Genomic DNA, 27,913 nt, shown 5'->3' on the forward strand with positions numbered 1-27,913 from the left:
AAACAGGGAAATTGTTAGGCTGTTTTACAGCCGTACTGTAATTCCAGGACTGTGGGATTATAAGGTCTGCTTGAAAAATGAAGTGGTAGGCAGAGGAGTGAAGCAAAGAAGGAAAAAATAGAGAATTTTTTTTTCTTTCTTTCTTTCTTTCTTTCTTTCTTTCTTTTTTTTTTTTTTTCTTTTTCTTTTTCTTTTTTTTTTTTTTTTTTTTGGTGAGAGTATTAGAGAGAACTTTTCAGTAAAAATTTCTGCCATGAGTGAAAGCAGAGAGTCAGGGAAACCCCTGCGTGTTCAAGGCAACAGAAAATGGTAGCTTGGATTAGAGTGATGGCCGTGGAGATGGGGAGAAAGAGCCACTTGTAAACCATATTTTGGTGATAGGACCAATAGTACCTGCTAATCAGGGTGGATGAGGGGCTTGAGTAATCCTTTTGCTTAGGCATTTGGTGTAAATAACTTCTGGTTTGGAGACTGGCGTCATTGACCACACACCAGGCAAGAATGTATAGCAGACATTTATTTTTGCCTCAAGTGGGATGGTTCTGGCAGGAGCGTGGAATCGGGCTGTCCATCCAAAGAGCAATGCTGTCATGTGAGGGTGGTGGTTACATCAAAGCAAAGAAGCTGCCACCGGCACTGTTGGATCTTGGAAGCTCTCAGAAGCCTTGGTTATATTTGTCTTTTGGAATAGGGTGCTGGAAACATGATGCAAGATAGTGAAGATACAAGCTGTACTTTTCTCAGAAATCCACCAAATGCACTTAAACCTCTTCAAAGAGTCCAGGAAATAAACAAGCTTTTAATTACACATTACAATGAAAAAAGAAACTTACATTTTTAAGGACAGATAGACCAGTGGGACAAATGCCTTTTTAAACTTTTTCCTTCTGATTTTAGTAGGACATAGCAGTTGGTTCTTCGCTGGGTCCTGAGCCATGATATGTTGGCTTTCTGGGAAAAAGGGAAAGGAAAAAAAAGAAGAAAGAAAAAACATCTATTAAAGAATTCCCTTCCTCCTCCTCCCCAGAGAAATGCCAATAAAACAGTGGAAATACCAAAAATTTGCTTTAAAATGTGTCCATGGGTTGGTTAAGTGAGTGGCAGCAGGGCTGGGGTTCTGTTCACTGCTTTGAAAACATCTGACAAAGGATGGAGTGGGGTGGTCAGGGTGAGATGGGGAAGTAGGGAATCAACTCAGCCTAGAGTCCAGGGAAGTCAGGGGATGTGGGAGAAGGGACTAGGGAGGGAGGGACATGGGAAAGAGGGAAGAGAGCTGGGGAAATTTGGAACTTCACAGCACATGACAGCATTGCTGGTAACCACTACCATATGTTGATCATGAAGTTGCAACACATGCTGGTTTTTCTTTTCTTTCTTTCCTTCTTTCCTTCTTTCTTCCTTCTTTCCTTCTTTCTTCCTTCTTTCCTTCCTTCCTTCCTTCCTCCCTCCCTCCCTCCCTTTCTTTCTTTCTTTCTTTCTTTCTTCCTTTCTTTCTTTCTTTCTTTCTTTCTTTCTTTCTTTCTTTCTTTCTTTCTTTCTTTTTCTTTTATCTTTTCTTTTTTGAGCAAAACCTTATTGTGGAGTCCAAATCTTTAAATTGCTGACAAACAGAGGGTTTATCTGTTCACCTCATGCAGGGATTTCCTCTTTGGGCCCCCTGTAGAGAGTGGTCTCTTTACATAGGTTTGCAAGGCCAAAATGTCAGGGCAGAGTCTAGTTTAGAAAGAGATTTCCTCTGGGTGAGTTTAAAGGCCTATGGGATTTATGTCATCTTTCCCATCTTTGGATGGAGAAGTAAACAGGCCTGACTTCACTGCAAAGAAAAAGCTTGGCTTAGTGGAGCCATGGTGCTTCTTAATTGACTCAACCTCATCCTGATTCTCACAGTGCCCTGTGCCACCCCCATTTTCCCAAACTCCAGCCTTGTCTTCCTCAGTCTGTGGCCTGGACTGTCCATCCCACAGCAAACGGGTGAGGCCATGCCACTCTCAAGCATTCTCTGGTCTTCATCCCAGCCCATCCCCCCTTATCATCATTTTTGCTCTAAAGTAGCCACCCCTGTGCCTGCAGCCCTCAAGGAGGAAAGACTGGGACACATCACTAATCTATGGAGCTGACATTTAAAGCAAAGGCTTCGATACATGCCAAAAAATAGGAAAGATGTAGACTGAAATAAAAAGTTGGTCTATTTCTTTTCAATCCCCTAATCACTCAGTTCCTCTTTTTGGAGGCAACCTCCTCCACCCCCATAATAATTTCTTGTATGTCTGTTGAGATATATACTATGTATCTGCAATCAGAACCATGTATGTTATTAAAATTTTTTACAATAGTAGCATATTTTACATAGTGTCTGCAGTTTTTTTTTTCCACTTAATAATTTTTCTTGGAGAGATATTCATTTTGGTATATATAGAGCTACCTTTCCTTTTTAATGGCTACTTAGTATTCCATTCATACCTTGGTGGTTAATTTTATGTGTCAATTTGGCTGGGCCATGGGGTGTCCAGATATTTGGTCAAACATTATTCTGGATGTTTCTGTGAGGGTGTTTTTGGATAGGGTTTACACTTAAATTAGTGGGCTTTGAGTAAGAAGATTGCCTTCCATAATGTGGGTGGGCCTCATCTAATCAGTTGAAGGCCGGAATGGAAAAAAAGCTGAGTGCAAGCAGAGTGTTTTTGAACTTGAGCTACAACATGGGCTTCTTCCAGGCTCTCTAACCTGGATGCTTTGAACTTGAACTGCATAGGTAAAAAAAAACTCATCAAATTGTACACTTTGAATATGTAGTTATTGTAATTCAATTATATTTTTTAAAGCTATAAAAATCTTGAGTGTCAAAAGGTTAAGTATTAATGCTTTCTTCCTTTCTGTATTCCCTCTAGCACAATCTTAATCTTTCCCATGTAAATGAATGCTTCAGGAAAATTAGAGAATGTTACATACTCAAAAAGGCAAAAGGGCAAGCATATTAATATTTTTCCAAAATATCACCCCCAGTTAGTTACAAGTTTATATTGTGAGTAAACCCTCTACCCCATACCCTGCTCATCTCTCATCACATTCAAAAGGCCAGAAGCAACACTATCCTGAACTGTCAGATCCCCAGACACCAGCTGTGGTCACTGACCTGCAGAGTGGGCACAGCTGAGACCAGCTACAGCCTCCAGAGCAGGAGCTCATTGCTGGCCTTGAGGGCAGAAGCCTGAGAACATCCATGGGGCTGATGCCTTTTGTTGCTCCAAACTGAGCTCTCCCTCCCTGGCTGCAAGCTGTGGGAGGAGAAAGATAAGTCAGAGCCACAGTGCAGCCTGCAAGAGACCAGCTGAGAGGCTGGGGCACTCCTCATTGCTGGCAGCCTGTGCAGATGTCCTCCTGCCAGGCCCAGACAGGCCTTCGGCAGGTGCCTTAGATATAGGGCTGGACACTGGATGAGCAACCAGAACGTCCTATTCCAAAGCAGCCAATCCCTTGTGGCACAAGCCAGAAGCAAGAAGAAAATGGATGCACGGAGTGAAGGAGGAAGGGCAGTCCACTCCAGGTTATGGCTGAAAGGTTTTGACACTAGTATTCCAGCCCCACTTCATTCCAGAGAGGGGCAGGGGCTTTTTCAAAGTCTCATGCTCACTGCAGATCAACAAGCTCTGAATCTTGTGGCTGGGATGGTCTGAGAGTAGAAAACTCTGGGAAACTTTGTCTTCTAAGTAATTTTCACTGACATCAGCTGTTGCTATGGGGACCCCCTCCCTCCCCATCCCAGCCTACTCTCAGCCCCTCGAAACCTCTGACAGAAGGATCTACTGGGCTCATTCTGTTTCCCTTGGACTTCAGAGGACAATATTCTCCATTGTATAAACTGCACAAAAAAGGTCAACCAGTCTTGCCCATCCCCTGCTCACCCAACAGGGACAAACATTAATGGAATCTGCATTGTTTATTACTTTTAAAAATTATAGTCCAGGTATTTGGCAAGTTTATATTTGCAGAATAAAGAGAGGGATGCTTAAATGCTCAGATCTTGAAAACTCTGGGTTCTTTAGTCTCACTTACCCAAGACCCCTTTTCAGCCCCCAATTCCAAAGGGAGCTGGTAATTCTCCCAATGTGCAGGATTGTTTCAGCTCACAGACCCAGGATCCTTGTATTTCCTGGAGACTTACATTCTTGGTTATGCTTGGCTATTTGTCTTCACTTTAGATGTTTAAGAGCAGCTGTTAACTGAGTGATAAGGGTGGTGGAATATTCCATTCTCAGTAATATGTATTTGTTGGTTGGTTGGTTGGTTGGTTTTTTGCGGGGGTTTAGTAATTAGGTTTATTTATTCATTCTTTTTATTTTTATTTTTTTAACATTTTTTTGTATTGAGTTATAGTCAGTTTACAATGTTGTGTCAATTTCCAGTGTAGAGCACAATTTTTCAGTTATACATGAACATACATATATTCATTGTCATATTGTTTTTCACTGTGAGCTACCACAAGATCTTGTATATATTTCCCTGTGCTATACAGTATAATCTTGGTTATCTATTCTACATGTGCCTGTCAGTATCTACAAATTTTGAACTCCCAGTCTGTCCCTTCCCACCCCCCTCCCCCTTGGCAACCACAAGTTTGTAGTCTATGTCTATGAGTCTGTTTCTGTTTTGTATTTATGTTTCCCTACTTCAAAAAGACACCTGCACCCCAATGTTCATAGCAGCAATATTTGCAATAGCCAAGACATGGAAACAGCCTAAATGTCCATTGACAGATGATTGGATAAAGAAGATGTGGTAAATTTATACAATGGAATACTATTCAACCATAAAAATGACAACATAACGCCATTTGCAGCAACATGGATGTCCCTGGAGAATGTCATTCTAAGTGAAATAAGGCAGAAAGAGAAAGAAAAATACCATATGAGATTGCTCATATGTAGAATCTATTTATTCATTTTTAATGGAGGTACTGGGGATTGAACCCAGGACCTTGTGCATGCTAAGCTTGTACTCTAACCACTTCCCCCTTTCTCAGTAAGATGTATTTAGAAGATCTTACCATTAAAAGTAACATCAGGTGAACAAAATGTGCAAAGAATCCCAAGATCAAGTAAAAATCAAGTAAATCAAGTAAATCAAGTTAAAGCACAAGTGAGGGATTGAAAAACCAGCAAAGGCAAAGCGTTCAAGAGCCTCATTTTACCTTGGCCAGAATGTGACTGAGAGTCAGGGTAAATTAATTCTGCCTAGGTAGGAAATGCTTGATACACATTGTCAAGGTCATGAAGGTCTGGACTAAAAATTAGGGAGCCCCATTTCGTATTTTTCAGAAATAGCTTAGAGGCAACTGGTCAGACCAGAGGTGGCATAGAACAAGCTACTGGGCAGGGTTCAACCAGAGAAACAGAATGGGTAGGAAGTATTTATCAAGAGAATTATTGCATGGAATTGGCTTAGTGACTGTGGGTACTGGCTGGGCAGAGCTGAAATCTGTAGGGTAAGCCATCAAGGAAGGCAGGTGGAACTCAGGGACATGGATGGAAGCTACTGTCTACGGGTAGAATTCTTCTTCACGGAAGCCTCAGCTCTGCACTTGAAGCTTTCAGCTGATTGAAATAGGCCCACCCAGATTATCTAGGATGATCTACTTTACTTAAAGTCCACTGATTATGGACTTTAATCACATCTGTAAAATAACTGCACTGCAACACCTGGATTTATGTTTGATTGAATAAGTGGAGGCTGTTAAGCTGACACATGAAAAAAGCCATTGCAACAGATTCTGCCTGTTGACCTCAGTCTAAGACATTTTCACAAAGTCCTCCTGAGAAATCTGGACCAGTCAGTGAAGTGGCAGCTGGGGCACCTAAGGGATAAGTCCCCCTGTGACGGGTGAATGGAGAGGCCCAGCCCAGATTATCTAGCACTTTCCAGCTGTGTACCAGGTGGGACTTTACCCCAGGGCATCGCAGGACAACCAGAGTATCAGAGCTGGGTAAGCCTTTAGACACTCTGAATCAAACTCTCATTGTCTATGGAGAAAAATGGGGCCCAGATCAGTAGAACAGCCAAGACCAGCCAGAAAAAGAACCAAGATCTCCTGCAAGAATGGGGGAAAGAATTAGAAGATTGAGAAGATGAGGAAAGAAGGAGGAAAAGGGCCTGATGGAGAAGGAAATGCAAACAGCCTCAAATCTCAGAGTCAAGAGGGACCCTGGGACTATTTCAGTCTACCCCTAATTGCACAGTTGGGGAAACTGAGGCCCTAGAGGGGAAAGAAGTTCCTCAATGTCATTCTGTGAGTTCAGGGTAGAACTGGAACTGAAGCCAGGCCCAGGTCTCCTGAGATGGTGCCGGTCCCCCCACTGCCTTCCCAGGGAGCTGGAGACTCTAAAGGCTGCCCCCTCATCCTTGGGCATTTGGAGACTGGCATTCTTGGAAAAGAAGAATCAATTCATTGATCTCAATAATTAGTTTAGGAATCAGAGCTCTGGGGCACTATGCCATGAGAACAATTCCAAACTCAGTCTCTGACCTGAAAAAATGTAACCACCTCTGTCCTGTGACCAAGGTGTCATCCCCACCCCAGTCATCCATGCAAAGGGTGCCAGGGAAGGGCTAGGGGGCTCGATGCTGGCCTGTCCCATCCCACCCTCCTAGTTCTCATCTGCAGAGGTGCACAGGGTTGGGGACAGGAGTCCTGTGGATGGCAGGGGATGACACTCTTCTTGTTCCATCTTAAAAATAGCAACATGGAGCACAGAGAAATCACCGGCTCAGGGCCATCCAGCGAGCTCCTGACTAAAACTCCAGTCCTCTAATTCTCAATTCAGCACCTTTGTTTGTTTTTTTTCTTCCCCCTCATTGTTTTCCAATCACTTACAGTTGATTCCAGCAGGGCAGCCCAGCATCCAGGCAGTGCTGTGACAGTGCCTGAAAGCATTCGTACTGTGCACTCATTGCCAGATGGAAGGTAGGCAGCCTTGACAGGGCTCAATAAGGCATCATTTAGCTGCTCATACTCATATATTAGAGGAGAAGTATTCAAGTATGGGGTTGAGATCTCATGTTTAAAAAACAAAAATCACAGAGAGAACTACCGTGGGCCTCTGGGAGAAACGTGAGCCTGGGCCTGCTCGGAGGCTGCGTAAACAGTGGTTATGAGCACGGCTAATCCCAAGCCCACTCGGGGCTCTGCAGGGCGCGTCAGCTCTGCCTGCGGCTCGTGAAATCCCTGTTCCAAACCGAACCCCTTTAGGGAGGACGCTAGCCAGGCCAGAAAGCCACCGTGGGTCAGGTCACAATGATGCTCGGAGAGACCCTGTGTCACGGAAGGTCACATTTCTGAATGACTAATGCTCATATCAGATGCCAAAGCTGGGCAGCAGTGGGTTTGCAGAGCTCTAAAATAGATGCTCTTCCAAGACTAAACAGTTTCTTTTATCTGTGATTCAGGGTTGATGACCCCATTTCGGGATGGCCCATCCATCAACAAATATTTACCAAGCTGGGCTCAGCGCTAGGTGTTTTGGTATTTAAAGAGGTTTAGAAACTTGCCCTGGCCTGCCAGGAGCTGTCTTGCTGAGGTAGTTAAGACAAGCTCATACACCGATACTGAACAGAACCAGCCTGGCTGTGCATAGGAATGGCGCCCTCTGGAGTTGTGTGTCATGACAGCCCTGGCCACGGTGGTCAAGGCTGGAGAGCTCAGGGGAGGAGAAGATCCCGGTGGGCTGAGCCGGTTGGGGAAGATGGCTGTTCACTGCCTGCACCCCTCCTCTTTCTTTCTCCTGCTGGCAGTCACTGGTTGGGCCTTTTGACAATGACAGAGGGCAGAAGGCCTGGTGACGAGCCTGCTTCTGAAGCACTTGAAGGAGGAGGGCATCTGCGTGGCAGGCAAGCCAGGTTGCATGTTCATGCCAATTTCCTTGGGGTCTTCTGCTGCATCACCCCGCCATGCCCAGCTGGCCCCTTGGCAAGTCCCCATGGCAGGTTTACTGGGGGCAGCTCTCCATCATGCTTACTGAGGCCCCTTGCCACTTCCCATTTCTCTAACCAATTTTGTGATGTCAGGGGCAAAAGTAACCAGCTAGCTTTTCCAAGCATCTCCCCTGATGCTTTTCCCTAGGGGGAAGTTTTACCTAAAAATGTTACTAAAATTTTACCATGATAGATAGGTTAACTTCAATGGAGTTAAGTGGTACCCTCCCCAGCCTCCTTTTTTGAAACACCAATCAGGAGGTGGGGGGACTTAAGTCATTATTACCTTGATGTGGGTTGTTTGTTCAGCTTTGCTGCATCAGCAGAAACCGAGTCTTAGATTAATGGTTCTCAAACTGTTTAGTCTTAGAACCCTTTGCACTCTTAAAAATTATAGGGGACACCAAAGAGCTTTTGTTTATCTGGGCTGTAGGTCAATTTCTGGTGTACAGCACAATACTTCAGTCATATAGGAACATACATATATTTGTTTTCATATTCTTTTTCACCATAAGTTACTTACTACAAGATATTGAATATGGTTCCCTGTGCTATACAGTATAAACTTGTTGTTTATTTTATATGTATTAGTTAGTATCTGCAAATCTCGAACTCCCAATTCATCCCTTCCCATGCCCTTCCCCCCACTCCGTAACTATAAATTTGTTTTCTATGTCTGTGAGTCTGTTTCTGTTGTGTAAGTAAATTTGTTTTTTTTTTTTTTTTAAGGTTTCACATTTAAGTGATATCATGCGGTATTTTTCTTTCTCTTTCTGGCTTACTTCACTTAGAATGACATTATCCAGTTTTATCCATGTTGTTGCAAATGGCATTATTTTATTATTTTTATGGCCAAGTAGTATTCCATTGTATAAATATACCAGAACTTCTTTATCTAGTCATCTGTAAATGGACATTTAGGTTGTTTCCATGTCTTGGCTATTGTAAATAGTGCAGAAGCCATTCTTGACTTCTTTCTCTGCTCCCCACTCTCATCCCTTCTGTCACCAACTCTGTCAGTTACACCTCCTGAATAAAAATATCTCATATCTATACCTTTCCATTCTACTGCCACCATCTTACTTAGTATGCCACTATCAGTCACACATATATTTCTTTGACAGACTCCTCTCTCCAGTATGCCCACTTTAATCCATTCCCCATACTACATCCAGAATAATCTTTCCAAAGTGCAAATCTGATAATGCAACTCCCTTGCTTAAAACCCTTCAATGGTCTCTCATACTTCACATGAAGTCCGAAATAGCTTATGTTAAAGAATATTACTTTAGAAAAATAAAATCATGATTCTCATACAAATATACACTTAACACGTCAAAGATTTTATTTATCTCTTTATTTAATGAGAGAACCAGTAGTATGTTACAACCAGTTCAAAATAGAATTCAAAGTACCACACCTACATAGGTCAATCAGAAATGTTGAAATAACTTACAAATAGATGCAAAACTGGCTTTTCCTATGGGTGCTGGGAAAATGCATGTGACTCCGTGGATCAGAATTCATCTTCAGGTCTATAGACAAAAGATATTTTGCTATCAGTTATCTATAATTTATAAGCTTTAAATAACTCCAAAGGCAAAGAAAGGCACAAAGACCCTAGAATCAAATCATCCAGAAGGGTGACTTAGACAGCATACCCAGTTGGCTTTTTGGTCCATGCCAAAGCCTTTCTCAACTTTCTCCTGCACTTATCAGATCTTCTTGATCTGGCACAGGCTCTCCTGTTTCACCTCAGCTCTTACTCTTCTCTTCCCATTCCTCTCCGCAACCCTCCCCCGAATCCCATTTCTCTAACTGTACTAAATTTCTTTCAGATTGGGATTATGCTAGCTGCTACAATAAATGAACCCCAAAACAGTATTGTTTTAAACCATTAAAGTTTATTTCTGGGTAGGGAGGGTAAGCTCAGTGGCAGAGCGAGTGCTTAGCACTCACAAGGTCCTGGGTTCAATCCTCAGTACCTCCATTAAAAAATAAATAAATAAATAAACAAACAAACAAACAAACCAAATCCTTCCCGCCCCAAGCAAAAATATAATAATAATAATAATAATAATAATAATAATAATAATAATAATAATAATAATAATAATTCCTTGTTTGTGTTACCATCCAGTGTCACCCTGTGGCTTTCCTCTGTTTGGCGGTCCCATCTTGGGACTCTGCCATGCCCCAGGGCCTCAGAGTTCTCTGCACTCAGCCATCAGAGAATGAGGGGAAAGGAGAACAAAGACGTTGTGGGGGGAACCACCCCACTCTTATTAAAACCCCTGGCCCAGTTTGACTCAGGTTGTTACTGCTCACATTCAGTTGGTAATAACTCTTCACACAGGCACCTGGACATAAGAGGTGCTGGAGAAGGGATGCTAGGAAATGTAGTCCCTGGCAGGGCCATGACCCTTTCTGCTACACAAACATCCCCTACTCTGTCCTCCCTCTCCACTACACTTGTTCCACACTATTGCCTCTGACTTGGCTCAGCCTTTCTCGTTCCCAGCCTAGTTTCCATCTACTATCAGCTTAGGTGTCCCCTCCCCTGGGAAACCTATGCTGTAGATTAGATGCTCTTGTTCCATGCTTCCATAACACCCTCGTGACCCTGTGACAGCAGATATTACCTCTCCCATAGTGACCACAATGGCTTCCTATCTTTTCCCCTCCAGACTGTAAAAAACTACAGAGGAGACACAGTATCTTGTTCATTCTTATATCCCCATCCTGTGGTATATCCTCAATAAAAATATGCTAAAGTCACAGGAATAATATGAAGCCATTATTTAAAAGAGAAAAGTAGGTTAAACTTTGCTATTTGAAGATCTTCAAACTTGCCCTAATTTATTTTATTGTGGATGTTTCTGTATGACTTTCCCCTAGAAATAACAACACCAGAAAGGATAAGCTGTTTGCTAATAGTATCTAAAAATTATTTTCTCCCCCAAGATGGTATGCATGTTAGATAAAAATTATCCAGACAAATCTTCGGTAATCATATTGTTCTCCCTTAATACACAAGTAGTATGCTCTCTAGTGGTTGACATTTAGCCACCATCTCATGGTCCATTTCAGAGTCCTAGCACAGGGAAAGCAGACCTTAAGAGCTGGTCTGATGCTATGTTAAATATAATTTATTTGGAATATGGATTGATTTTGGCTTATATAGATGAACCAGATAACTTTCCCCCATCGTATCTTTCTATTCTATCTTATTGTTTTTATTTGATTATATGGTTTTTTTCTGTCTGCCACATTTTATATCAAGACAGAATAACATAGTGCTGCACATGAGAATTACCTGGAGAGCTTTTTCTATTTCCAATGCCCAGGTCAGACCCATAACAATTAAATCAGGATGCCTGTGGGTAGTAGCCAGGTATCAGTGGTTTCTAAAGATCCTCAGGGGAGTCTAATGTGCTGCAGAGTTTGGAAACTGGTGTGGTAAGTTTTAATCTCAGTTCTGACAAATACTGGCTTTGTAACTTTGGACACGGAATTTAACTTCCTTGTGGAGTTAAATAATATAAAAGTATCTTCCTTATAGTGCTGTTGTAAGGATGAAATGATTCAAAATAAACAAGGCCACTGGACCCGTGCATAGCACACAGGAAGGGCTATGGAACTTTGTGTGTGTGGCGGGGGGTGGTATTGTTAGTCTACACCTGGCAAGTGGAGAAATGGCATAATTCATTCTGAGCTAAATTGCTACCACCCCATTCCACCCTTTAGTGTAGCTTGGCTTAACTATAGTCTCCCAGATAGTTTGGAAGTATTATTCAAACTAGGATAATTGTCCGTGGACAACTCCTTCAATGTTGCAGAAGTAAACAAGGTCTCTGCTCTTCTAGAATTTACATTTTTGTGGAGGAGATAAATGATCAACAAATCCACATATAATTTCAGGCAGTGTTCACTGAGGCCATGCCAATGCAATAAACTTTACATTGAATTCAGTGTGGTCTTCAGCTAAGAATGGCAGAGAGGAAGGCCTCTCTGTTCCCTAAAAGGAAGTGTACTTTCCAAAGAGTAAAACCATGTATTTTCTTAAAAATGTAAAAGTTATAAGTCACATACAAATACAGAATGAAGACATGTCAAAGATTTTATTGATTTAATTAATTAATTAATGAGGGGGACACAGAGGTGTCAGAACCTGTTTAAAGGACAATGTTAAGTGCTCACTTACATTGCTGAAAGCAGGAATAGGAAATGAACTTACAAATAGTTGCAAAATGGCTTTTTTCAAGGAGGGGTATTCAATACAAAGTTCAATGGACAAGAATATTTCCTCTTGCTATTAGTTATCTATAATTTAGAGCTGAATAGATGTCAACTGAAAAAAAATACGTACAACTTGAAAGTTGAGAATTACATTTTATTTAGCAGATTTACTGAGAACTTAAGCCTGGGAGGAGAGCCAGGATGTATAGATCTGCCTTTTCCTAATGCATTTCTCCCCCTGCTCATGAGACATTTTTCATATCAGACCCATTCCTTCTTTTTTATGGACTTTACTGAGAGCCTACTCTGTTTTGGCCACATACTCATTCCCTAGGTTCCAGGACTTATACAATATTATGTCATAACCAAATTGACAGTGTTCTTGATTGGTGGTTCACTAGTAATACTTTTTGTGATGTCTTACCACTGTCTCCGGTATCCATATACATTGAAGCTAATTTGTGACTTGTAAATACCTGATTCTGTTCAGGTAGTTTTAGGTTTTGATGACTTTACAGAAGTTTTGACAGACATATTGTTTTGGCCACTTTTGCTAATTAGTTTGTGATTAAAATTTTTTTGATTTAGTTCTGATTAGGGAGGTTGCAGCATTAGTGATACTGCAATTTCTGATAACTCCTGCAAACTGCCAAAAAGGAAGAGCTTTATCAGAGACATTATTTTTGTCCTTCTCTGTTTTCATTACTTCCCGACCCACAGCCTCAAAATTATTACCATTTGACAAGCACCAGACAAGAATCATCTTCAGTTAGGCAGACAGGTCTCACGGCCCACCCTCAGGGGACCTGAACTCCATTATTCCTGAGTACCATGTTGTTGTTTTTGTTTTTGTTTTTTACAGTCTTCTTCATTAATGTACATCAAAAATAACAAAACTTGAATGTGTAGGCTTATTTGCTTGTTTCTTTTAATATTTCCTGTACTTTTATATTTAGAAACATCGTTTTATTGCTGTATCACATTTCCACACAAAGACCCCCCCTTCTATATTTTAACTGATTTATAATACTGGACATTGATCAGGTCATGGCAATGGCAGCATTGTATTTCCAACTTTTACTTCTTCTGCATTTTACTAAGGGCCTGGGTTTTCAATTTCTTTTGTTTGTCCTTAGCCCTGCCTTCCACTCCCCTGAATGAATAATTCAAATCTTTAGGGTCCTCAAACCTGTCACTCAAGCCTGCCTCCTTCATCCCTAGAAGATGACCTTCTCTCCTACTTAACTGAGAAATAGAGTCCAGCAGCCTTGGACTCTTGCCTGCCCACTAAATCTTCCTGTTTTCAGATCCTTCCCTCCATTCATGGAACGAAGGATTTCTAACTCCTCCTCAAGAAGAAAATAAGCACCATCTAAATTTCAACCATCTGAATGTAATTGGCTGTATTTCTTTCCAAGGCAGATTTTTTTTGATGCTGTGGGCTTGGCTCATAAAAATGAAAGGAATTGTAAGGAAAAGTGCGAGTTATAAACAGTGAAACTCAAAATGCAGCGAGAACAACTTTTGTAAGGGCATTTATTCCCCCAATGTGGGGATCAGGGACTTTTAAATCTGTTCCGCACTGGAAGCACTTGATGTGAAAACATTTCACATTATCTTCCTTTTTCCATGTTTTAGTTTCACGGTTTTAAAAAAGACGGCAAAGCTCTTGTTTCTTTGCGTGGATTTTTCTGTTTAGTAGAACATTATAAGCTGCTTAAATCAGTTAATCTATTTTAAGAGATTTATTGACCATCTACAGTGTAAAAAGCTATGGTGCACATACAGAAAGAATAAATCACAGGGACATGTGTTACTCATCGTCTATGTTCTTATTATCTGCCACACAGAGGCTCTCAGATGTTTCTTGTCTTGAACATAGTATTTGCCCTTAAGATGTTGATGGTATTACAAAGAACTTTGGGGCACAGATATGAAAATGAAGCTTATGGCACAGTGTCGGGGAAGGGAAGATAATCAGCAGTATCAGATTCAAATTGGATTAAGAACTGGAAAAGGGTGTTGGTTTTGTTGATTACAATATTGCTAGTGACTTTCAAAGTTGTGGCTTCAGTATCACAGCAATATAAAGACACAGTTTCTGCCTAGTTGGGGATACATGTAACATTTAGAAAAAACAAGACCACCAAGACATAAAGAGGACTTATCTAAGCAGTGCAGTTTTGTTGCCAGAAGCTTCTTTACGAAGGCAAAGAAATAATACAGGAGTGGGTGAAGTAGAATGTCACTTCCCTCTCCAAGTACCTTGTCAGAATAGTTTTCCTCCTCTATTCCAGGTGGGAGACAATTTATGGTTCTTTTTAGATTGCCTCTGTGGGGTTTGGAACCTGAGGGGTGTAGTCCTCCCTCCTCCTGGGTGCAGACACTGTATCAATGACTTTGTATCTGACACAGTGTCATTGCTTTCTAGCAACTGCTTCTTCTGAGCTAGTGTTAAGGTGATTGCACACTGTATATCAAAGGATTAATTGTATGGTATTAAATAGGGCAGTAGGACACAGAGAAGCCAAAGCCAACTATTATATGCACCAGCCCTGAAGTGTTAGCCTTTGGCATTTAGATTTGAAAGAAGCCGTCCTGGCTTAATATGGTTTAAGTAATATGAAATTTCAGTGTAAGCTCCAGTTTAAACTGACAGTCATAAATTGTTTTCTCTATCGATTATTGAAAAATCTGAGGTCAGATGATTTAAAACAGCAGTTTCTTGTGTGGTATAAGTTCAAATGTTTATTGTACAATTGAATGAGCTTAAAAGTCTGCTGCAGGGTTGTCCTCCTTCATAGTAATGCTGTACCAACAAGAAGACATTTTGAGAAGTTGTCATAATTTTAGGTCTTGGAAAGATTTCATATATGGGTGATTTTTCATGAGTGTCTTAACCATAAACAATCTAAAAGCTAGGTAGCTAGGAAGGAAGCAAAGACAGGCTTCCTCAAGCTGTATTCCTTTCCAGCCCTCATCATGGACTCCTTTAAACAAGTGTACCTTGTTTATATTTCAAAGTTAAATATCTTTCCTCAAACATGCTTTATGCCTTGGTGCCTTTGCATATACTATTCCTGCTCCCCCAAATTCTCTTCTCTAAGGTCACTTTTTAAAAACTTTTTTGAGAAAAATCTCAAATATGCAAAAATAATGAAATGGTATAAAAATCTCTTATTTACTCATTACATACCTGCAACTAGTAGCAACCATTTTGCCAATTCCACTTAGTTTTTTTCCCACAATTGTTTTCTTGGTGAAGTTCCTTGCTTCCCAGCCAGAGGGATCTGGTTTCCTCCCTGTGTACCTCGAAAAGTTACTGCATACCTTTTGTATGTACGTATTCAATAGCACTAATTACACATTAGTGTGATTGTCTTTTTAAACTTTTTCTTCCCCACAATAAGATATACCTTCCTCTATGAAGTGTGTATAGTAGTAACTTATTAGAGCATTTGGAGTATTCAATTAAATACTTGAGTTAAATGAATTCTCCAAAAATAGTAGGAATAACTCATTTGTAACTGTACATAATGGTAAACAACTATAGATACATGTATAGTGTACATTTAGCAAAATTTTAAAGATAATCAATTTTGGCCTTTATCTGATGAGAGTCTTTGTCTCCTGAGGCCTTTATCAGTATGTTCTAAAACATTGCTCTAATTATATAGTCTTAGGAGATACTGAGTTGTGGGAAAATATGCTGTGGGAAAACTAAAGAGTAATGATTTAAAACAAAAACAAAAACAGAAATAAAGACAGATCCTCAGTGAATCTTCTGGGATGGGTGTGGTAATCAAATGAGAAAGCAAAGAGAAATTACTCTCCTGACAGTAAGTGCTTTCAAAGATTTGATATTGTTCCTTTGAAACAAGTGAAATCAAACAGATATTTTTTTAACTTATATAAGGTATGCAAAAGGCTTACAAAAATAACACAAACCATGCTGTTTAATCCACTAAATACAGTACCTTTCCTACACTGGTGTGTCCATTCCCCACGCTGGTAACTTATACGAGTATTTGCTGCATTCACTACCTTTCCATATTACTAGGTTTAGAAGTGATCATTATTTTAATTATATTCTTATTAATTTTCTTTCCTGAATGCAGTAAAAGGGAAAAATTAATCAGGAATAAGTGTTCTGGAGCTGTGTGTACCTAGTTGCTCTCTTTAGAGAAATTTTACATTATAAGACCAAAAAGTAAATTTTATGTATGTTTTGGAAAATACTACATGGAACTTAGAAATATCAGCTGTAATCAAAAGTAAATAGGATAGGGCCTATATATGAGCACAGGATAGGTGTTCAGTGATGAATCTTTTAAGATCTCAAGGATAGATTTTCCAGATTAGTACTTTAAAATGTAAGTTGGGGTTCTAATGAAATATAATTAATTCAATGAAGATTTGAAAAATTGAGCTTTTAATGAAGTAGCACTGAACTTATTTTACCATTTCTTGGTCCTTTTGATTAGACCTATGATTTGTTTAATATTCAGGGATATGACTCCGAAATGAAATTTGAAGTGTCACTAATACTAGAAGATATAATAGTGGGTGAGTCTGTGACTTACCCATGGAAGAGAAGAAAAGAGATTTTTATAAATTCTACGTGTGATAAAAATAAGGGAAAATTAAGCTCCTAAGTAGTTTGGTGTGTCACGTCTTTCATTTAGTAATTGAGTTTGCATGGTTTGTTCTTTTGACATGAGTGTTTTCTGTACAGCGCAGAGCTTTTAAATTATGACTATATCATGCTTAGCAGAGTTTGCTGAGTTGATTTCAAACTGATTTCCATACACAATATTTTAGTAGATATATCTGATTGTTCAATAATTCACCTAATCATATTAACTCATACATCACATACACTGTGCAAAATCCATTGCAGTAAAGATGGGCCATTAAAAAAAAAATCAGCCTTCAACTGGGGAGCCACCTTGCAAATATGATTATCTCTTGAAAGACCTTTCAAGCATTGAAGGATAAAAGACCTTGCCTTTGAGCAATGCAAGGAAAAAGGCATGTTACTGAACATATTTATTTAGAGAGTAAAGTATAAACATTTTATAGCCTCAGAGAATGGTTTCTTTTGGAAAGCTCTCAAAACAAGAGTTGCTTAGGAATGGTTATAAGTAATTATGTAGTGCTAAGAAGCAGGATGTCTTAAAAGGAACCAGATTTGTATGCTAGCTCTATCCTCCTACAGCTCAGTGAGTGAACTTAACACATGCTATTTCACTTTGCTGAATTTTAGTTTCCCCATGTGCAAAAGGGCTTAAGTAATATTTAATCTCACAAGGCTATTGTGAGGAATAAGTGAAGTATATATGTAAATATACTTGATTTATAGTGTATTCTCAGAAATATCAGACGATTCTGAATTAGATATTGTGACATTGTTTATCTTATTGAAAGATAAAACTTGGGCTGCTTGTCTAAGAGAATGTGAAATGCCTTCAACTGGTAAATTGTTTTTAATCATTCAGGGTGGACTAGAGAGAGCTGTATAATAAAGATTGTTTAAAATAGTGTTGATAAACCTTAGATATCCCTTGAAAATATCCTATATTCAGATTTTCACAAAGAGGAGGAAGATAGATTCTGTGAACTTTAGATGGGGGAGCTTCCAGTCCTAGGTGAGATTTCTGTATCACATCATTAGCAGGGTTGTTTTGAGCACTTAAAGCAAATGGTGCCTCCTGGGTTAACTGTGGGATTCACTAACTAGAGGCATAAATAATTTCCTTTTTGACTGGATTACACCCTGGTAGACTAAGAAAATTCAGATAGCATGATGGGATTTCAGCAAGGTGTTTGGCAAAATCTCAATATGTTCTTCTGGACCAGATAAAGACTTTTGTTCAAAGGTTGTTGACTAATGGGAGGAGAACAGCCTCTGGCAGCTTTGTCCTCAGGGCTGTTCTCTTGCTAGTGACTTAGATGGAGACCTTGATTACATGCTCATCATGTTTTCAAATGCAGGAAGCTGAGGGAGAGTCAATCTGAAGAGTGTCAGAATCTAGATGGAGAATTTTTTTTTTAATTGAAGTTTAGTCAGTTTGCAATGTGTCAATTTCTGGTGTACAGCATATTTCAGTCATACGTATACATACATATATTCCTTTCTATATTCTTTTTCATTATAGGTTACTATAAGACATTGAATATAGTTCCCCGTGCTATACAGAAGAAAGTTGTTTACCTATTTTACATATAATTGTTAGTATCTGCAAATCTGGAACTCCCAATTTGTCCCTTTCCACACCCTCCCTCCCCCCGTAACCATAGGATTCTTTGCTATGTCTGTGAGTCTGTTTCTGTTTCATAGATAAGTTCATTAGAGTCTTCCTTTTACTTTTTTTAGAGTCCATATATAAGTGATATCATATGGTATTTTTCTTTCCGGCTTTACTTCACTTGGAATGATGATCTCTAGGTCCATCCATGTTGCTGCAAATGGCATTATTTTATTCTTTTTATGGCTGAGTAGTATTCCATTGTATAAATATACCACAGGCTTCTTTATCCAGTCATCTGTTGATGGACATTTAAGTTCTTTCCATGTCTTGGCTATTGTATATAGTGCTGCTGTGAACATTGGGGTGCATGTATCTTCTCAAGTTAGAGTTCTCTCCTGATATATGCCCAGGAGTGGGACTGCTGGATCTTACAGTAAGTCTATTTTTAGTTTTTTGAGGAATCTCCTAGATGGAGAAAATCTTGATAGGCAAGAATGTTATTAAGATGAAATTTGATTGCAGATACATATAAGGGCTCATGCTTGTGCCTCTGAATCCAACTATAGGTACAGGTGGTAGCCTAACAGGATCAAATATGAAAAAGAATAAAGGGTTTTATGGAGTCACTCATAGGTGACATGCAAAAAACATCTGCAGCCAGTACAGTTTCAGACTGTATTACTTGAAATTTGTTAAACTAGCATATGGGAACTGAGGTCTGGTGTGTTGTGACTGGACTGATCTTCCCTCATTTAAATAATATGTTGTACAACTGGAGCATGTGTATAGAGGAGAGCAAAGAGAAACTAGTGAGGTAGCTGGAAACATGTAGTTAGAAAAGTGGTTTAAGTACCTGAGTGTTTATTCTAGAAAAGGTAGTATTTGGAGGCATGTGTTGACTGCCCTTAGGTGTTAGGGGAGCACTTACTCGGAAGGGCTAGCAAACTAGCTCAAACAGTAGAATTAAGACCAATAGGTGAAAGTTAAGTGACATGGTCAAAATCTTGGAAAGTCTTTAAAGCATTTGAAGGTAGCTTAACAGGAAATACTTCCCCATCACTAGATAGGAGATAGTGTGGAGGGGCTTTTGGCTGATCTGCTGGATCATTACATACTTAGCTGATGGATATTATGTTTCTCTGATAAATAAGTATATTGGACTAACCATAGCTTCTTTAAACCTAGAAATTCTGATATTGGGTTATGAATAAATACGTGACTCTGACATGAACAATTTGTGATGATCTCTCAACTTAAATTGGTATGCCTTTTTATTCTGTTGTATTAACATAGGATCAAACATCTTTTCTCTGAGACAGTATCAAGTTTATACTTTAATTTTATGAAATATTTATTTTAAACCATTCTTAAAGTGATAGTTGTGTATTACTTTATCTCATAGGTAGTCTCCTTTTTATGTCTTTGTTACTTCAAGTAAAACAATGTTTAGTGGGGGAAGATGTCTAAGGATTATGATTATTCTGAAGACGCTTTCCTGGTTAATAATGTAATTGATAAAATGTTTTCTTTCACAGGTGGTCAACCTGTTGATGGGAATTTTGCTGACTGTGGAGGTAACGCATCCAAACTCAATGCCAGCTGTCAACATTCAGTATGAAGTCATTGGCAATTACTATTCATCTGAGAGAATGGCTGGTATGTCTTTAGTTGAAACCATCTCCTGCTAATTATGCACACACTTGTGACTTAGGGGAGGATTGATTAAATTATGTTTGTTATTATACTTGCTGAGGCATAAAATGTTTTCCTAGGTTTTTCGAAGATACTTTGAGAATTATAATTGAGCATTTATAGCCAGAAAATGTAATGGACTGCTAGAAGATTTTTGAGAAATATGTATTGTACATTGGTCATTGATTTCTGTGGGGTACTGTGGAGAGAGGAAGGAGAGAAGGAATTACAAAAAGACTGAGCCTTTGGGGGTCAGCTGACTAGTGTAGCCGAGGATGGGAGATTTGCTTGTGAAGCAAAATCTTATAGTCAAGTATAAAATATGAATTATTTGAATATTTGGTGATATCTTTTGCTCAGGGTACCAATTCTAAATATATTTCTGTTATTTAGATGAAGACTGGACATTTGGAGTTAAAAATAGGGTACTCCTAGAACATTCATGGGAATTACCTTTTAAACCTATTTAATTCCCTGAGAGCAGTATTTTCATTATTTATCTTTCTTTAAAATACAAGTTTAATTTTATATTAAAAATTATGTTAGGAATTTAATATTTGAACAGAAAATTATCCTTCAGACTTTTCAGGGTGAACAATTTCTTATTCAGAAAAATTTCACTTCAGATAAATGTTCCCAGTTCACATGTGTTATATTTGTAATATTACAGGATCTTCATCATAACATTTTTAGGTTATCTTTTATCATAAAGTTCTGCAGTTCATTGCATTTTGATCTCTGATCTATTAATGAAGTTTTTTTTTTTTAATTTGGTTGTTAATTCAAGTGATTCATTGTCCACAGGGCTAACCTATTTCTAGGAGCCAGGTAGAGTTTTGTTGCCATCAGTTACATATATTGTAGTGTGATAACACTAATAGTTGTTCATACTGTGTTTTTAAAGTTGTGTTTTTTTTAAATGAGTCTCCTGGTTGTCTTTTCAGATATAGTCTGATCCTTTGGTTTTGTTGTCAAATTGAGAGCAGAAATACCAAGAACATATAGAAACTATTCCTTCTAGTATTTGATTTTTTTTTTCTGAGTAATCTTTTTTTTTAACCAAAATAGAACAATAAATAAAATTGTGCTGAAGCTGCTAATGTCAGCATTTTCCCTTGTCGTGTGTGTTTCTCCTCAAGCTGAGGCACAGAAAAAGACTTACAGTCATTGAGATTCTTGGAGGTCTGTGCACTGGTTCTTTCAGAACTGCAGGGAAGAGGTCACAGGTTTATTGCCTGTTGCATGAGTGTTATCGCTGCTGCAGAGAAAACCAGATGTATTCATTATCATATTTTTGTTGATTATAATTCTGTCAAAGCCATGTTATTGAGAGACTATAAAAATACATAGTTCCTGGCCGTACGGTAGTTGGTATTTCTTTGGAAACTGAGTTTCCCACAGACCCAGTGTTACAGAGGTAAGTTAATTTCTGGTCATTGGCCTGATAACTGATTTTTTTAAATGAGGTTCATGATTAGTTATTTTGAATCAGCCAAACAGGAAATGACACTTAGTGTATATGAACTACTTCTGCAGCATATGCAGGCTGTTTTTCAAATATGAATGTGTCCTTATTTATATTCACATTGGAGATGGATGAAGACTTAGGGGCGTCCTGGAGAAGATGCTGAATGTGGTGGTGGGTAGGTGGAAACCTGAGGCTCATATCCGGGCATCTAGCCCCTCATATTCTGTTTGCTTTATTGGTTCATAAGTACTGGAGTGTCTTTGGCTCCAGACATTATATGTATTTCCCACCCACCACCCCATCTCGCCTCTGTTTTGCTATTTGTTGCTCCAATGGAAGATTTTGAACTTCACTTTAACTATTATTTCAGTACTTTAAGAAATGGAAATAAATATGTAGTCTTCCGGTAGCAGAAAGCTTCTAGAAAGCTGATTGTTTGAATTATAAATTTTGCTTTCACGTTTGATAGTACCTATCCTGTTTAATTTCATATTTTGTTTATATTTGATTTCTTCCCTTTGAGTGCCATTTTGCATGCTGCAGCAGGGAAGTCCTTTAAATCCTTATCATTTAGCTATCCTCTATCCTCTAGGAAAATTTAATGAATTTCCAAGTGACAAGATGATACATGACATTTAGTGAATAATGTGAACATTAAGCATTGAGTCTACTCATTTGTCATTGTTAGTGCCTGAAAGGTTCTTAATATCCATCCAGAGTCACAGTCCATTTTAGATTTGTGCTAAGAAACTCATCAAGTGTGGTTTAGTACTGATTAAGTTACATGGGTGCTTTTTGAAAAAATTAGTGAACATGGATTAATGTAGAGAAAGGGAACAGCCTGAGGAAGAGTTGAGCAAAGAAGAACATAGACTGTGTGTAGCAGAGAAGCTAGGGTGAAAGGATGCAGAGCCGGGAGTCTGGATGTCAGCATGGAGTGGGGGTAGGGGGAGGGATTAATGGAGAGCCTGGAATTTCAGATTGTTTATTTTATCTAAAGCAAGAGGAGACATCTGTAGCATTCTGTGTTTAATATATCTGTCTTTTAAGCAAATACCAGCCTTTCCCTCTGGCTGAGCCCTTCTTATGTCACAAAACCCAACTTGTGTCATTTCTTTCATATTTTTTCCTAGATTTTACAGGCAAAACTAGTTGTTTCTGCTTCTGTTGTAGCCCTTGCCACATTGGATTATAATTGTCTATTTGCACATCTTCAGACTCCCAGACTCTGGGCAGAGATCTTCTCCCTAGCAGAGTATCTGGCTCATGTGCCATCCTAAATTAGTGTCAGTGAGTTGTGGCAATTTAACAAGAAAAACAAAGGCGTTGAGTTTCTCAAACTGTATTAGTTAATGCTGAGGCAGATTTTTTTTTTTACTCTCTTGGCCTTAGATTTTTTTCCATAGCCAATCTTGAAAATACTCAGTTTTTTAAGCTAGATTTAAAACATTATTTTGTCATAAAGAGTTTACTTTTTTGGTTACATGAGTAGCTTATTTACATTTTGGTTTTTGTTTTCTTAGATAATACCTGTGTTCTTTTTGCTGTCTCTGTTCTTATGTTTATAATCAGTTCAGTGCTGGTACATGGAACAATTTCTGTAAGTATATATATATTCTATGTTTTTAACTTTCAGTATTCAACCTTTTACTGAGTGATACTTAGTAATTTCATATATGTGGTTTCTGCTTTTTCTCTTCAGTATCAAGTGGGTTGGCTGATTCCGTTCTTCTGTTATCGGCTTTTTGACTTTGTTCTCAGTTGCCTGATTGGTATCAGTTCTCTCACTTATTTGCCAAGAATCAAGGAATATCTGGATCAATTAGTAAGTGTGTATGCTAATTAAGCTATTTTAAGTAAAATATTTATATAGAAATTTGGAGTCATCTTAGGTACTATTCTTATTAATCTGTCCTCTCTATTTTTTAAAGTGTTTTAAAATAATTATTATTACTACTCTTACTGACCATGTTGAAACCAGTAAGATGAAAATAGAATATCTTCTTACCATACCGTTTGGATAATCCAGTATAAAAAGTCCCTAAAGATAGATATCATAGAACTTCAGAAGTAGTTCAGCTTTTGTTTTGAGCATATGAAAAGTATTATAATTCAGCTGCATTTGGCACTCATTGGAGTTTTAGCTTTCTGTCTTTGCAAGCATCTGTAGCAAATGTTTGAGTGCTTACCATATCCTTCACTCTATTCTAGGCAAATTGTTGGTGAATGGTTTAGATATAAACATAAGTTCCTTCTCTTCAAGGAGCAAACCATGTATTTGGGGAGCTAAGACATGAAGATCTTACCTGTGATAATGAACCAGGACTGTCCCATGACAGTAAATGAGGCGCATGGCTTAATTTGGTATTCTTAAGATGTGTTCTAGGTTATCACAAAGTGCAAAATGGAGGTGCCATGGCTGAATATAAGTGTGTGTATATGTTTAATTAATAAACTGTTTTTTAGAGCAGTTTTAGGTTCATAGCAAAATTGAACAGAATGTACAGAGTTCCCATATACTCCTTCCCCCACCCTACTAGCCACATCCTAAACCACAGTGGTACGTTTGTTGTAATTGACGAACCTGCATTGACACATCATTATCACCCAAAATCCTTAGTTTACATTCGGGGTCATTTTTGGTATTGTCCAGTCTTTAGATTTGGACAGGTGTCTGATGACATTTACTCCTCATTGTAGTATCATACAGAATTGTCTCCCTGCTTTAAAAATCCTTTCTGCTTCACCTACTCATTCCCCCCTTTTTTTATAGCCTGATTTTCCCTATAAAGATGACCTCCTGGCATTGGACTCCAGCTGTCTCCTGTTCATTGTTCTTGTGTTCTTTGCCTTGTTCATCATTTTTAAGGTGAGTTGCTTACTGAATATTTGGGGAGCCTTTTGGACTGTGACACTGTCCATCTCAACCTTCTTGTTGGTTATCTCCTTTCAGTTCACAGTGAGTGAGTGTTTATTCTGACATAGTACAAGAGATTGCTTTTAGGCAGTGTCCTCCCTCTTCCTTCCAGGCAGTGGTTGGAAATGCCAGGATTCTTCCTAAGTGTAACACTATTATGTTTTAGGATGTGGCTCATGATCTGGACTGAAAATCTGTTAAAATTCCCAAGGTCCGGAAACAGAATTTCTTCTGTAGCACAATGATTGCCACACCTGAATTGAAACGCCAACTCTGGTTTCTCTGTAAAACGGTGATAATAAAACTTGTGACATTTAAGTGAGAGCAAGAAGAGAAAGCGCCTGTGTTAGGTCCAGATGGATGTCACTTCCCTTCTCCATAGAGAAAACATGGGGGGGAGCATTAAAAGTCACCTTAATTTTAGAGCAGGTAATCTGTTGAGTTTTGAGCATATGTAAATTTTGTTTGTATTCTTTTAGGCTTATCTAATCAACTGTGTTTGGAACTGTTACACATACATCAACAAAAGAAACATGCCAGAGATAGCTGTGTACCCTGCCTTTGACGCACCTCCACAGGTGAATGACCTTTTAATATATTTAAACTTCACTGACCATTATTGATTATTCCGAGAAGAAAAATCTGGATCTTGACTTTCTCTTTGATGCCATAACTGTGGTTTCAGGCATGGGTAGCTTAAGTCCACCAGTTTCAACATTTCCTAGTTGGAATCCTGGGTACGTGGGCTAGAGACACTGTGCACTGCTCATCTCGTCCTGTTCAGCCATTAGGTTTGGTTTCTAAGTGGTCTCCAAGAGTTGCATTTTTGTGGGGAGATCAGACAGGGAACAGCAGTGTGAGCAATGCCAGGCTCTTGGCTTCTGGAACTTCTAAAGTTAGGGTACCATCGGCTGTAGTATATGTTGCTTTCAGAAACATTCACATGATGCAGAGGGGAGGCTGCATTTCCTGTGGGGAGACGAGTGCGGTGGGTACCTCTCGGGGCCCTCTAGTTGCTGCTATGCTGTCTTCCCAGGTTTCCAGCATGTAGATTATATGTGACCCATGTAGGGCCAGTCTGTCACATGGGAGTCACTTAGGTTAAAGTTCCACCTTCCTACGTAGATGTGCCTTTTACCCTAGAGCAAATGATACAAGTACCTGATGCTTGGAGTACAGACTGTGATGAAATTCAGGATCCAGCCACTTATTGGAGGCTTCATTTAGCATGGTACAGAGGGGCCCTTGTCCGAGATCCTCAGTTCCTAACATGTACTTGACATTGCTGCTTCATCAGTCACACTGGAGCAAGGGGAGGGCGGTGACATGTACCACCTGTCAGGGTGTCCTGGTGGCATCAGGGTCAGTTCAGAAGCAAAGCTTTGTCTGCCCTCACCCCGTCCTTCCATCCATGCAGCTCTAGCAGTCTTGAATCAGACGTGTCACCTGCATGTAAATAAAGTTACAGGTTTTTAGCTTTACTCTCAGGAACTGCAGTTGACCCTTAGACAATGAAGGTTTGAACTGTGAGTGTCCACTAATACGCAGATGCTTATAGTACTATGCGATCTACAGTCGGTTGGATCCACAGATGTGGTACTTCAGATACGGGGGGCTGACTGTAAGTTATACGTGGATTTTTAACTCTGCGGAGGGTCGGCGCCCCCTAACCCCCACATTGCTCAAGGGTCAGCTGTACTTAGCTAACAGTGTCTTCAGCTCTTCTCCGTGCGTTTGTATACCCCTATTTGAGATATGAAATCTGAAAGCTGAATTATTTCAGATAGGATCTGAAAGGAGAACTAAGTTCAATATAATTTTTTTCTCTCTTCAGTATGTTTTGCCAGCCTACGAAGTGGCAGTGAAGATGCCTGAGAAAGAACCACCGCCACCCTACATACCTGCCTGAAGACATTCTGCCTTTGTCACTAAACTCTGTACTAGCTTTTCATCGTTTATTTTCAGAATGCTGCAATACAGGGCTCTTCAGACTTGTTTGATATAAAGTACATTTTCCTTTGTTTAAGCATTTATTTTTAAACACTAACAAGCTTTTTGGACATCTATTAGAATTCAGAGTTCGTTGTTGCTGTTGAGTATATTACATTTAAATAGTTGTTGAAGACAATGTAGGTTAAGCAAGAGCAAAGTGCCATTGTTTGCCTTTGACTAGGGGGTAGGGAGGGGGTACTCTCCACACATTTTCTTTTTTAACTCTGCACTTTCTTTATATAATAGTTTGCATTTTGGTTATTTGCTGCCCTGGATACTTCCAGGCAGAATGAATTAAATATTCAGGGTGAGTGAGTTGAGTATAAGGTCTGGAGTTTTCAGCTATGAAAACAGGAAAAAATAAATAACATTTTAACTTGACTGTGGAAGATGATGGTTGTATGTTTCTAATTTGTATGTTTCCATCTTTGTGATAAGATGCTTTAATAAATCTCTTAAGTATTTGTTGGCTTTTTTAATCTATTACCATTTTTGGTATATGAAACACAACATTTTCTATTACAGTAAACTCAGACTGCCAGGCTTTTAATTTGAAAATATTTCTTTAATCCAGTAACTGAAATATTATTGAAAGTTATGGCAAAAATGGTACTTGAATCCCTGGATAGAAGTTACACTAACATTGATAGAAAAATTATATGATTAGTATAGTGAGCTATGTTTTTATGTTGAGATAATTTAGTCAGGGAATGAATTCATCAAGAATAATTCAAGGTAAAATGTATCAGTTGACCTTCAGAGTATGTTTTACTGAAACCTTTATGGTTTTAGAATATTTCAGAATCAGGGATGACTTCTCTGGGGTAGGTCTCACTTTGTATAAAACTGTAATGAAAATCTCAAGATCAGGTTTTCTTGATTGTTGTTGCTGGCTTAAAACTATTGTTCTCTGTCGAAGATCATGCTAAGCAGTATTTAGATACTACCCCAGCTGGTACCAGCCTTTTGATACTGGTGCAGTTACATCACAGTGTGAACACATCAGGACCCTGACCTGGTGGGGCCCCTTTTAGTGCTGGGAGTTTGGCCTGCAGTCTACACAGCCAGGCTCAGCAGCCCCAGCTGGGCATGCTCCTCTCCCTAGGGTGGAAATGATGGACCATTATGACCGCTCATCACTACTTCATTCGAAGCAGGTTTATCTCCTGGAAAAGAACATAGACCTTAGACTTTAAATAAGAGAACAGTCATAGAATATGTTAAATCCCAATCATTTCCCCCAAGGAAGAAGAGAAATTTACTGTTAAGGGGTCATTTTCCAGTAGTGGGAAATCTTGTCACATAACAGGTAAATATCCTAATAAATATGCCAAAAACTGTTTGCCAAAACAATTTTTAACAGATTAAAAATTAACAGATAAAAGTCAT

At 39.1% G+C, this 27,913-nt stretch overlaps 1 protein-coding gene and 1 long non-coding RNA gene across 2 annotated transcripts; one reads left to right on the top strand and one right to left on the bottom strand.

The window, feature by feature from the left end:
- Positions 1-236: 236 nt before the first annotated feature.
- LOC116661493 lies at positions 237-4,214 on the bottom strand. Its single transcript, XR_004317368.1, has 4 exons — positions 4,054-4,214; positions 3,134-3,275; positions 834-951; positions 237-695 (listed from the first exon to the last, which is right to left on the bottom strand). It is a non-coding gene; the product is annotated as an uncharacterized LOC116661493 (long non-coding RNA).
- Positions 4,215-19,984: 15,770 nt separating this feature from the next.
- Positions 19,985-26,983, top strand: LOC116661419 (lysosomal-associated transmembrane protein 4A-like; the record flags this gene model as incomplete). Its single annotated transcript, XM_032473527.1, has 6 exons — positions 19,985-20,111; positions 23,139-23,215; positions 23,318-23,440; positions 24,389-24,484; positions 25,012-25,110; positions 26,367-26,983. Coding segments are annotated over 6 exons (597 nt in total), but the record flags the coding sequence as incomplete, so codon positions are not given.
- Between the last annotated feature and the right edge of the window lie 930 nt (positions 26,984-27,913).

Source organism: Camelus ferus, chromosome 35 (assembly GCF_009834535.1).
Source record: "Camelus ferus isolate YT-003-E chromosome 35, BCGSAC_Cfer_1.0, whole genome shotgun sequence".
Lineage (NCBI taxonomy): Eukaryota > Metazoa > Chordata > Mammalia > Artiodactyla > Camelidae > Camelus > Camelus ferus.